Source organism: Corythoichthys intestinalis, chromosome 2 (genome assembly GCF_030265065.1).
Source record: "Corythoichthys intestinalis isolate RoL2023-P3 chromosome 2, ASM3026506v1, whole genome shotgun sequence".
Classification (NCBI taxonomy): Eukaryota; Metazoa; Chordata; class Actinopteri; order Syngnathiformes; family Syngnathidae; genus Corythoichthys; species Corythoichthys intestinalis.
In genome coordinates, this window is record NC_080396.1 from 32,665,619 (window position 1) to 32,679,225 (window position 13,607).

General features: G+C 37.8%; 1 protein-coding gene across 6 annotated transcripts in view; it reads right to left on the reverse strand.

Annotated features, from left to right (window-relative positions):
* camta1a (calmodulin binding transcription activator 1a) overlaps positions 1-13,607 on the reverse strand; it is a 568,653-nt gene that overhangs the window by 48,343 nt on the left and 506,703 nt on the right. For 5 of the 6 annotated variants that reach the window (XM_057830217.1, XM_057830218.1, XM_057830219.1 and 2 more), the window contains 2 exons: positions 8,402-8,555; positions 2,685-2,825 (listed from right to left, as the gene is read on the reverse strand). In XM_057830217.1, coding sequence (XP_057686200.1) covers positions 2,685-2,825; positions 8,402-8,555 — 295 coding nt within the window. The remainder of the gene's footprint in view (positions 1-2,684; positions 2,826-8,401; positions 8,556-13,607) is intronic. The other variant, XM_057830223.1, reaches the window with a different exon arrangement.

The following is a 13,607-nucleotide window of genomic DNA, read 5'->3' on the forward strand; positions in this document are numbered from 1 at the left end:
TTATCTTGTTGAAGTATCTAGACCTTCCACAACTTTTTCAGTTATTCTTGAACATTGTGCTTAAGAATCTGCTGATACTGACTGAAATCCATGTGAGCTTCAACTTTAACAAAATTGCCAGTACCTGCACTGGCCACAGACCTCCACAGCATGATGGAACCCTACCAAAATTTGTGGGTAGCACATGTTTGTCTCGGAATGTGGTTTTCATCCTCCATGCACACCGCCCCTTGTTCTTAGGTCATTTAAGAGTTGTTTTGAAGCTCCCCTTTGCAACTCTTTAGACAATATGCAGAGAGTAGAAAGACTTGCAACCATAAATACCCTTTCTCATGATTGGCTTTACCTGTGTATGTAGGCCACGGGTAAGAAAGCTTACCAGAAAAAAATTGTCTTTGTAACCTTAAAGTGTATGCGACACCAAGAAGCATGTTTATTTCCTATTGCACCTGTTATTTTATGCTCCTGAATAAAGTAGACTTCTTGGCTGTGCGCGGACGCAATCGATATGTTTTTACATTTTTTATTTAATCCCGTGCCATAATTTCCCTCGAGATTCTTAGATTGAGGAAAGAGCCGGATGTGACGTCGGTGGATGAACCCTTCACCTGACAGTCATAGTTGCTTTGGTTTAAATTCTGTGGATTGTGTGTAGTTGCTTATTTATTTTTCGCGTCATGCCACCCCGATGTGCTGTAAGCTTTTGTTGCTACACCAAGGAGAGTGTTCTGAGCCTTTTTGGGTTTCCAAAAGATCCTGTTCGCTGCAAAAAATCGGTTCTTGGGTCGTATTTCGATTGTTGTCAGTTACCGTATTGGCCCTAATATAAGACGGTGTTTTATGCATTGAAATAACACTGAAAAAGAGGGGGTCGTCTTATATTCGCTGTCTAGACATTATACCCATTCACAACGCTAGATGGCGCCAGATATCATTGAAGCGATGTTCTGTCATGACAGATCTCAGCTACTCTTTTTAGTTTAATCAGTTTGCATTATTTTATTTAAATGTCTTTCCTTATTCAGATTTGTTTCAAGACTACAGTTACAGTTGGACTTCACTTTGATGGTTAATGCTGTTATTGCAATTTTGTTGTTTTATCACAGTAGATTGGTTTATTTACATTTTAAAAACCAGAAGCCATTCATTTACAAATGTGATTGCACTTTAGTTTACATATTTAAATGTAAATGTTTAAATGTAAATGTTTAAATGATATTAAGACTTGAATGAGGCAAAATAACATGCTTTTTCTCTCAAATATTTTGTCATAATCATTTGTTTCGGATGTACTGTAATTATTTTCTGGATAAAAAATTATTTGGTGTTCAAAAAGTCTTTTCAAACTTGAGTCTTGAAAAAGAGGGGGTCGTCTTATAATCAGGGCCATCTTATATTCGGGCCAATACGGTAATTCATCATAGTCCATGTTGTCTCTGTTGACAAACTAGTGACTCATGATGTATTCTGGACATTATGCTAAGTCATTGTCTTGAGCCTCATACAGCAACAATTCAGTATTTTACTTGCAAGATTTTGTCAGCAATAAGTATCCTTGCATTTGTCATAGAATATTCTATTTAGCACAAGACTGTTACTTGTCATCATGAAAATGCGATTTATGTTGCACCCAGGGAATAACGTGAAGGCCACTGAGGCCACATCAAGACTTATACAAAGAATATCCTGTAATAATATTGGAGTGGAGCGATAAATATAATGATGACATTTTGTGTTCCCCATACTGCACTGGTTGCCCAGTGAGAAAGTCTCGGGTTTGTTGTCTCTGTCTTTATTTATTACACACTGTCCATAATGCCAATAAACTTTTTTTTCCACCTCAAAATTATATTGTTTTGTTTCCTACTAATTTATATATATTTAACAGAAATTGCTGGTCCATACAAACACTTATTTATCCAGGAAAATCTTAAAAATGATAAGGGGTGCACAACCCTTTTCATACTAATAGTATGAGATCAGCCCCGTTGGAAAGCACACACTGAAAGGTTTGTAGGAGTAAAAGGAGAGAAAAAGCATGTTATGTTGCCTCATTCAAATCTTAATATCTGAACATTTAAATATGTAAACTAAAGTGCAATCACATTCGTAAATGAATGGTTTCTGGTTTTTGAAATGTAAATAAACCAATCTACTGTGATAAAACAACAAAATTGCAATAACTGCATTAACCATCAAAGTGAAGTCTAACTGTAACTGTAGTCTTGAAACAAATCTGAATAAGGAAAAACATTGCAATAAAATAATGCAAACTGGTTAAACTAGTAGCTGAGATTTGTCATGACAGAACATCGCTTCAATGATATCTGGCGCCATCTAGCGTCGTGAATGGGGAGAGTAGCTGAGATCTATCATAACAGAACGTCGATTCAATGATATCTGGCGCCATCTAGCATCGTGAGTGGATATATTGTCTAGACCGCGAATATAAGACGACCCCCTCCTTTTCAATCTTATTTCAATGCAAAAAACACTGTCTTATATTCGGGCCAATACGGTATCTCATAGACATACAAATACAGAACAAACCTTCAATTTTAAACTACACCAAAAAAAGCTTTAAAGTCCAACCAAATTCTCTACTCTAGCATATTGGGATCCTCGAGATGTATTCCTGCTTGTCCCTTGACCACAAACTCAGCCCCCGTCACTAAAGCCCTTACCCAGCGTGCCTGTGCAGAGGCAGTTGTGAGTCCGGGGAGGTGGCTTAGTTTGGTGGCTGTCCAGTATCTGCTGCACTAGCTGCTCCACTGAGAAGCCAGAGCTGCTGTTCCCGTTGCTGCAAGTCCACTTGATGCCATGAACTGCCGGGAGAGAGGAGGAGGATACACAGATGTCAGACCACCAGCCACGCCATCACCCCGCCCCACCCACTGCCTGCTACCTGACAATCGTAATGTTGGTCACACGACACTTCGTGAAGGCAAACAACAATTACCCCTTGTCTGGTCCAAAATGATTGCTTTTGGTGAGTGTTTCTTTATCACACTTACCTTACCATCATACTCAGACAACCACAAAGAATAATATTGTGTCATCTTCCCTGTGATATTCCCTTTTCCTGAAAATTTGTCTCCCATCAGCAGCCTTTTCTTTGCCAACAAGCTATTGTGTCCTCTCAATGAGCACTGATCAAAGTGAAAGCAAGCCCACTCCTTCCACCTGCCGCTTTTAGTTACTCTAACCCAATTCTCTGCACTGTTGGGGAATCTTCTGGGATGAAACACTACCAAGAAGATGTCGTACCGTGGGGAAAGATAAACATTCTCCTGGTGAGCTCAGTCCAAACCTACTAATACTCTAAGCATATTCATCATTCTACTTGACAAGCAGTCCAAACAGCTAATCAAATGGATATCTCTTTCAGGGAGTGTGGGACGATACTGTATATTAGATTGATGCAGGGAAAAAAAAAAATCATATTGTTGAAGTGAAGGACATTTGTCATCATTCTTCAAACTAAATCCAGCACCGTATTTCACTTTATTGTTTGTTTATGTATGCAATGGAGATAACTACAGACTGTGGACAAGACCATGTCTGAAAAATGCTCAGTCTTAAAAGAATACACATTTTTTGTTGATAAGTGTTCATATACAGTAAGTATTTGACATTCCTCCATCCATACGGCTTGTCCTACTTTGGGTAGTAGATGAGCAAGTGCGATCTTACTTTTATTAAAGGTGTGTTGCATGTTCGATTGATCACCAGTCAACCACAGTGCACATATAGACAAACATACAATCGCACTAACATTCAAACCTACACACAATTTACATAAGGGATATCGAAATAGAATTCACGATGGGCCAAAATTAAGAGCTGAGACAAGACGTGGGATCAAACTTTATCAACCCTCATCACATTATGACAATTGGGATTAGTATACTTTATTTAAACAAATAAAATTAAATCCTTTAATCTATATTTGTAGCCATTGGATTTCCTTTTTTTGGGAAATATTTTTTGCACAGTTCTTCATTAAAAGCTTATTTTTTAAAATTGGCATGCATTTCGAAATGTTATCTATTTATTTTTAAACACTAACTTGTTAACATTCCCAACCTCATTACTGAAAGCCCTGGCACATCTTCAACTTTGTCACTGCTTCTTAAACATCGTTCTAAAGAATCTGCTGAGACTTACTGGAATCCATGCGACCTACAACTTAATAAGATTGCTATACCTGCAATGGCCACCCAGCCCCACAGCATGAACGAAAAACCACACATTAATTAATTTTTTTTTTTTTACTGCGGGTAGCAAGGTTATGCCCAAATAACTCAATTTTAGTCCACAGTACCTAAGTACAAAATTAAGGTAGCTTGACCAAATGTATGAACTTTAGCCAAGCTAAAGTGACTTTGTTTGTGGCATGTGTACATTACTCTCCCATACAGCATCTCTTTTTGCAAAGTGTGCTAAACAATGCACAATGACAGTGTGACACCATTTGCAGAAACATCTTGTTTTAGGTCTTTGAAGCTGGTCTGTGGGTTGAGTTTGGCTGTTCTCACCATCCTTCACCTCTGCTAACCTGGAGATTTTTCTTGGCCTTCAACTTCAGGCTTTAACTAGAACCTTCCTGTGCTCTTCCATTTTCTCACTGTATACCTCACAGTGGAAATTGACATCTCTGCGCTATCTTTTTGTATCCTTACTTTAAACCATGATTTTGAACGAACTTTGTAATCAGGTCATTTGAGAGTTGTCTTGTGACTTCCATGATGCCACTCTTCAGGCAAGATACAAAGAGCAGAAACACTTGCAAACGGCCACCTTAAATACACTTTCTGATGATTGGCCTCACCTGCGTATTAACTGAAGACTCAATGAGCTTACTAAAGAAAATTTGTATTCCAATAACTACTGCTAAATGTATTGAAATTAAGAAACAAGAAGTCTGCCCAAATACAGTATATGCACTTGGCTTATTTTGTTAAAACAATTATTACACACTTTGCGTAACTCCTAAAACCTTTTTTACTTCTTAAATATTACTGTGTTTGTCTGATATACTGTACGATATATTTAATGAAATTGCTGATCCACATAAAACCGATGATTTAAAAAAGGAAAATTTTGAAAAATCATCAGCTGTGCCCACACTTTTTCATACCACTGAAGCTATGCCTATATATCTGAGGTTTACAACAACTGTGAGATAATTAGTTCTTACAAAAAAGTGAATATGATGATTATATTTTCATCCGGCACACCCAATTTAATTAGGCATCTAGTATCTACTACTATGTTCACTATACTATATATTAAAGAAAAAAGAAAGAAAGAAAGAAAAAAAAAAAATATGTATATATATCGATGCTTAAAAAATATTCGATAACATTTTTAAACTAAATAAATAATTTTAAAAAAGGTACTTATTTTTAAACATGGAAGATGCAAAATTAGCCTCCATTTATTCATTTCTATCAAATTTCTTCCATGACAACAAATTTCTAGTGGCAGTGCAAAAAAAAAAAAAAAAGGTAATTAAATAAAATTTAAAAAAAAAATGGAAAAAAAAAAAAAATCAACGATTAGAACAATATTTAAGGGTAATACTGTTAAACCCACAAATTTGCTGAATAAAAACAAGAAGTAACAAAACACTTTGTTACTACAAATGTTTAGTCTCTCTGTAGAAATTACATGAAAATGAACTAAGACAGGTTGAGTATCGATACTTTTGCAATCAAATATCATATCAGGATACAATATTTCAGTATCGATACTTCGATTCACTTCAAAAAAGAATCACACATGCACATGACCTTCAATAGAATAGAATAGAATAGAATAGAATAGAATAGAATAGAATAGAATAGAATAGAATAGAATAGAATAGAATAGTCTTTATTGCCATTGTCAACAACAGCTCTACTCATGAATGATGGTATTTTGTATGCTTGGATCTGCACAGTGTGGTGGATTTTACGAGCTTTTAGCTTTATTGTCCATGATGTTCACTGTAATGGTAAAAGAACAGAATAATATGCAAAACAGAACCTCATCGTTGCTCCCCTTGCCATCACCTTTTCTCAAATAACAGTCGAGTGATGGCCTGGTAAATGTAATGAGCATCATCACACCGCCTTGATGAGAAACTGTAGGAAACGCTCCTTTTAACAGGCTGCCACTGTAAACTATGGGAGGACAACACAGCTCAGCCTGCCTTGTTTTTTTGACCCGTTCTCTCTAGCCTGGAGAAGGGCCTTGTGTCTGTCTGTCTGAGTATTTGTTAAAGCCGCTCATGCGCTATCTGTCAGCAGGCCGGGGGCATAGCTGTGGAGCGATCTGGAGCTGCGTGTTTATAGCGTGAGACCGGAGGACTGAATCAAACTGCCTGCCTTGTCTATGGAACTGTAGCGTGACTGAGTAATGATGCCAATCTTTTAGGCTTCTCCTTGTCATTTTCTTCTCGACCTCTTATCTTTTTCATCAAACAACAAAGGGTGTGAGGGTGGCAGAGGTCATATTCCGATTAAATGTGAGTCACTGTGTGGATGTGAGTGTGTTCTTGTCAGGGGATTGCACATGTTCAACCCATTCACAAATGTCCTATTTTGCCTTTGTCCTGTGCATCATTAGTTTTTATTTGTAAAATATTGAAGAGACACAAAAGAGTGAAAATACATTGTAATAGTTGATGGTGTATTGATGTCTTTTAGCAAAATTATGATAAGAAAACAGAAATGGTCTGCCAGTTTATCAACAGAGCCCCTTTGGAAAGAGGTTCTGAGATCATTACTTACACGCATAACATGTGCTGCGACATGAGGGAAAACATCTCATCATTAAAGATACAGGCCTGTTTGAATGTATTTTTGAATGAATGCAATGCATATTACCACTGCTGACACAGCATATGCATATATGCATTTCACAAATTAGGTCACATGTGATTAAGATGCATTAAATATTTGACATACTTCTGCATTTGAATTACTTCATCAAATGTTGAATCCTTGATTTAATTTTTTGAACATCCGCATTATTGGCAGAAGAACCATAATTATAGCTGCGGGTTGATGTAAAAAAATAAATAAATAAAAAAGGGTTGTCAAGCATATTTCTTCTCATACATTGCCAAACATAAACTACACATGTAATTGACAATTTTGACACAACGTGTAGTACAGCAAATGAGGTACAGTAGTGAAAGTGTACCAAATTGCCAAAAATAAATAAATTGCCTGGTGAGTACACTACATCTTGGCGGTCTTCCTCTTGTTCAACATTGGATGGCCGACCATACCAAAGAAAACCACTAGATGACAATGTTGCTCCATTTACAGATCTTACTTCAAACCCTCCATGAAAGGAAATTAAGGAGGGAAAAGATAAAAAGAGCAAAGACAGAAAGCATGAGTGTATTTTTTTTTTTTTTTTTTTTTTTTTTTTTTAAACTTTATGGATCCCTCTCGTGCAGCCTGGTAGCTAGAAGGCGTCACCCTCTTTGTCCCAACAACTCCCAAAGTTAATGACTTAACGCATTACTGCAAATGGTGCTTGCTTTTACATTAAGTCACAGATGTAATGAACACTTTGGGCCATTGTAGCTTGGCGGCTTTATGTTCTAAAAGTGACAGGAAGCGGAGCGATGAGGAGGATAATGATGTAGACAAAACCTCAGCGATGAGACCTGTCAGTGCACTGCAGGCAAGTGCGAGAGCCTTAAGGCTTCTCTTTACCTGACCACGGCACTAATAATTGGCCATTGAAAGTCATCGCCCTGCCATCACATGCTCGATTCCCCTAAATCACAAACGGGTCATTATGGGTATGAATACTGATCCCTGGAAGATTCTCTGTGCTGAACAACCTCCCATTTTGACAATTACCATCATCTGAAAAACCCTGACCTTTTCCACAACATCACCTCAGTTTTTAGGTAAGCCTTGAGACCCATAAAAACACACATCTAGAATCTAACAGAACATCTGTAAAGACCTTAACAACATAGATCAATCCAATAGGGCGGAGGCACACAAGCAGTGGGGGTGGCTGGGTGGGTGTGCCATTTTCTGGTGAGTCAGACATTCCTGCACCTGCACGCTAACATGACTCGATCGCTGATGTGATGCTCTTGGCCTGGTCTGAGTGGAGCCAGAGTATAAGATGGGCTGTCCTTTGACCCGCGACTTGCAAACGGTTCCAGGAAGCGCACACCACTCATAAAAGAACGAACAGACAGTGACCGAAGATGCTCTTTGACTGAGGATCTGAAGGGCACTTAGTTTAGTAGCAATCAGCTAAAAAGAGCGAATGCTGGAACCCCAGACCAAATAAATCTATGTCATGCATGTACACACCATTTCCAGGGTTGGGTAATAAAAGCTATAAATAGAAGTTTCTGAATGGATGGCAAAACACTCACACATGGGCTTGAGCTGGCCGATCAGCTCCTCCTTGGTCCATTTGGCCCACTCTTTCTTGTCTGTATTGATGGAACACAGGATTGGACCGCATGGTTTCCCACAATCTTCAATGGCTGGCACATTCAAATAGTGGACGAGCACAATGTCCGGGTTCTGTGGGGGAGAACAGAGATGAGATTATGCGTGGCGTCAGCCACACGGGGAACATGTTCAATGCTCTTAAGGATGCTACGGCAAAGAGTGCAAGTGACACATGGACGTGGCGGCTCAGCTGGGAGTGCTTTCAGCAGGCTGAAAGGCGCCAGCTGGTTAATGAGAAGTCAAACTAGAAACAGCACAGAGTTACAAACAAAGCAGACAAAAGCAAATCTGCAATAATCTCACTCATACATATTTGTGCGAGCATGTCTTCGGATTTGTTCGCCTACACCCTTCCATTTGCATATGTGTACTTATGTAACATATTGATGGCATTTCATCAAGTCCTCCCATATGGTAGGTTGATAGGTTGCCCGAAAATAATGCCACACTAAGCTTTGTTCCGAGGTTACGAGGAACGTTTTGACTGCCAAGTTTAGCAAATAAATTAACATTACATTTCTTGATTGCTTTTCAATGATCATCGTACTCTCCAAGTAAGGTTCAGCCACACTTTAGCATGTCTAAGATGTACTTGATGCCAACTATTTTTAAAGGACAGTAGCTGGGAAAGAAATACAGAAAACATCAATAATTAGTAGCATGCGAGCACTTGCAACTAAACAAGATGCGAGAATCGACAAACAGCAAAGGGGCTGATAGAGAAAAATGCAATGACAACATGTGTGTGCAACTGCAGGTTGAAGCTTCATCAGGACTAAGTGGCAAATAAATCAAGGCGCGGCTACAGTAGGTCTGTGCGCCCTCTCGCTGTGTATACCATTAATCAGGGGACCAGACACCCGCGCTCCGTCTCGCTTTCTCCCCTTTCATCAGACAGGGGTATGGCTGAGGGCGAGCAGGCCCAGAAAAACAATTACTTGTGTGAAAAAGAAGCCCAAACATACAAACAACTGCCGCCCTCTCTGATGACCTCACGTCAGCACTTCGCGGAATGCTCTCTCCCTGCTTTGCTCGTCTCCTGTCATTGATATGGACACTATACAATGGCGGCTGCCCTGTTTGGATGCAGATGGCGCAGGGTGGCGAGCCATGCCCCCAGATGGCACTACCAGCTGTGTTAACGGCAAAGCCATGTCCTCCATCTTTGCTTCAGAATGCAGAAACTGCACAACACACTTACAAACATGAATATCGTTACCTCGATTTAGTGGACTGGGAAAAATATTTACTATTAAATGGACGTCTGGTAGATTGGTAGTGTCCGTTCGTGACCCAAACATTTTTACTGAAATGTAAATTTAAAACATAGTGTTATCGTACATCGACAGCTTTCTACCAACAGCACATACATGCCTGTAACTGTTTTGAATAAATTCTATGTGACTGCATGACAATCACAAGAATGTGTCGATTAAGGTCATAACCTTTATTTAATTTTTTTTTATTCATTTACAATAATAATTGTAAAATAAAATAATTTTTTTAGGCTACAATTTTTTTTCCGAACTCAACAGACAATCAGATTAAATTGTAGACGTCCCATCCACCTATAAGTCAGTTAAAACAAGTTTTGTACAATGTAAAACCTAATGGTATCTATTAATAAAAAAGAAATGAGTTGATATAACAAACTTGTAAAACAGTTAAATTGCCGCTAAAATAACCCGAGTCATTTTTTATTGTAAAACTGAGTCAGTTAAGAGGACAGGGAAATTTGGAACCATTTTAAAACAACCCATTTCACATTTTGTCATAAATTTTAATTCACATATTCTGATTACAACATTCCACAGCTCAGCTTCATTCAAGTTGGGTCGATGTCTAAACCCACAATCTTTGTCTTGTGTGACAATCACTTTACCATCAGAGCCATGCCGTGCTGATGAGTTGATGTGTTGCATTATGGATGATACATATATACCATATTGTCCGAACTATAAGTTGCACTTTTTCTCGTACTTTGGCTGAGTCGGCTACTTATACTCGGATGCGACATATCTTAGACTTTGATAGACTTCGACATCTTTTGAAATGTTAGACTGGCTGACCATGAAGTAAACATTTAACGTGCGTCATTCAAACAAGGTCAGGCGCATGTTATTTCCACTTCCGTTAGTTCATCAAAAGGACAAGAAGTGCACAAGTTGTCAGGGTAAAATTAGCAGATGTGGTTAAACAGTCTAGACTTAAATTTCCATTACACCTTTAAAGTGATGTATTACATGATGGGTTTTGATGAAAAAAGAAATTTGGTCCAAAATACCTAATAAAGGGTGCTGATGTTAGCACCAATATGTTATTAACGGTATTTGAGTATAAGGACGTTTCTAACAGCATCATTTTTTTTCAGTAGTGGGTAATCTAATTAATTACTTTCCCCATCTTTAGAACGCCGTTGCCATTACTGAGGATGTGAAGGGGTGCATAACTACAATTTGGTTAAATGAAGCGCAAGTTGTCTGATTTTGTCAAACATCTGACTTCCTCCCTAACTTGGAGGCTGCAGAGCAGGAGGGGGAAGGTGGGAATTGGGAGGTGACGCCGTTGCAAATGCGATGATGATGGGCTAGGTTGCTCGGAGCGTTAGCATAGCATTCGCGTTTTGTTAGCATTAGCATTTAGCGTGGCGAGCGTCATCTTAAACTCTCGGGCAACTTTTTTTCACATACAGTTCGTGGCATTCAGGTGGGTACAATTTATAGGAAAAATTGTACTGTTTTCCTACCAAGTGTGCGTGTAGACACTACAATATACAGTATTACATATTTGGCAGAAAACAGACAAGGCAGAAAAAGCAGTTTCTGCTCTTGCAGTCCTCTTTAAAAGCAACTGCGGTATTTTAAGCAAAAGCAACTGTTGTGTTTTATAGAACAATATGTCTATATGCTGCCATAGCAGATTCATGGCGCATTAAGACCCCAAACTATTTTTAATTTGTCCGTTTTACCCTGGGAACCCCCATTTACAGACGTTGGGCAACCGCTCTTGTTTCAACCCAGCCTTAAAACGAAGGTAATTAATTATATTTATTATTCAAAATGTCTGTCATTTTTAGCTTAGAATCATTCATTGATGTCTAATATTTCGTTTTTTTTTTTAAAAAAAGAACAACTTTAAAAAATTATTCACTCGCACATTTAAAAATTTTAAACAAATTACGTCATAATGAAAAAAAATGGAGTGTGTAAAAAAGTCCCGAATATCTACCTCATAACTATCACTTAATTGTATTTTTTTTGTTAATGTCACATTTTCTCCGATATGTTAGATGATAAATAATCGATCCAAACAAAGAAATATTGAGAAAAAAACATTTAAAAGGGTAAATATATGAAAAAGAAAATCTCGACCACTCCTTGATGTCTGCGATTCCTGCATCGCGACCTTTGTAATGTTACCATGTTTCACCCATAAAATCCCCCCAAAAATCCAGCTGTGGCAATTCACAGCTGTGTCTTGACACTCGGTAATACATGCTACATGGACTTTTTGGATCGAAACAAAGTAAGTAGGCGATAATATCTCATTAAAGTCATGGCGTCTGTAATTCTGCTCTCGCGTGCTCTCACCTCCAGATAGGGTTTTGCTGTTTAATTGTTTTTTTTTTTTTTTTTAAATACTCTCCTGTTCAAAATTTTTCTTCCCCTAGAAAATTGAGATTTTAAGCTTTCCAATGATGTATCACACATGCATATAGGACAATTCTGAAATATGGCCATATTGGGGGTCTCAGAGTGGAACTTCAAGACACCTGAGTGTTTTCTGCCATATATAAATATTTTTTTTTAATACCAAAAATAGCCACTTGCCCTAAACTTTTCTTGAATGACGTATCCATGAACCTTGTGTGTTTTTTTTTAATCAAAACAACTAGAACAAAGACAGAAGAGGCAGGAGATTCAGCGCCCTCACCTGCATATGGAAAAATATACAGTATCTACATACAGTATATATTAGGGGTGTGACGTGACGATACACTCAAGTCAAGGTTCAGTACGTATCTCGGTATTGGGCTCATATTTCGGTGCGGGTTCAGCACAACAGGAAAAACAAAAAGGCTTTTTTTCTCACAGCATTTAAAAATTAAAAGTTGGATAACTGTTGTACAGGTGAAAAAAAATGTCAAAAGTGTTACCTACATTTTGTTTTTGACTAAAATAAAATAAGTCCATTTCATTTAGTTAATACAAACATCTTTTATTTGAAATATGTTAGAGAATGTATAATGTATAACGTGTTGAACAAGAAAAGTAACGTCAGTTACTTTGCTGAGAAACTAATTACTCTTACAATGAGGTAACTGAGTTACTAACTCAATTACCCTATTGGCCCGAATATAAGACAGTGTTTTTTGCATTGAAATAAGAATGAAAAAGTGGGCGGGTTATACCCATTCACGACGCTAGGTGGCGCCAGATATCATTTAAGCGATGTTCTGTCATGGCAGATCTCAACTACTCTCAAGTTTAACCAGTTTGCATTATTTTATTGCAATGTTTTTGCTTATTTAGATTTGTTTCAAGACTACAGTTACAGTTAGACTTCACTTTGATGGTTAATGCAGTTATTGCAATTTTGTTGTTTTAACACAATAGATTGGTTTATTTACATTTCAAAAACCAGAAGCCATTCATTTATGAATGTGATTGCACTTTAGTTTACATATTTAAATGTTCAGATATTAAGATTTGATAAGGCAAACTAACATGCTTTTTCTCTCACATATATTGTTATAATCATTTGTTTTAGATGTACTGTAATTATTTTCTGTATAAAAATTAATTTGGTGTTCAAAAAGTCTTTTTTCAAACTTGAGTCTTGAAAAAGAGGGGGTCGTCTTACAATCAGGACCGTCTTATATTCGGGCCAGTACGTTACTTTTTGGGGGAAGTAATGTATAACTGTAACTACCGTAATTTCCCGAATACAAGGCACACCCGTGTATAATGCGCACCCCAAATTTACTTGTAAAATCTAGGGAAAATTTACAACGTGCACCCTAATTTTAGCACCAATAAACAGAAGAATACAAGAAAACAGAGCTCGTGTACAGATACAGAAATGTCATTATACTGAATGGTGAAACACAGCACAAGTATAGCA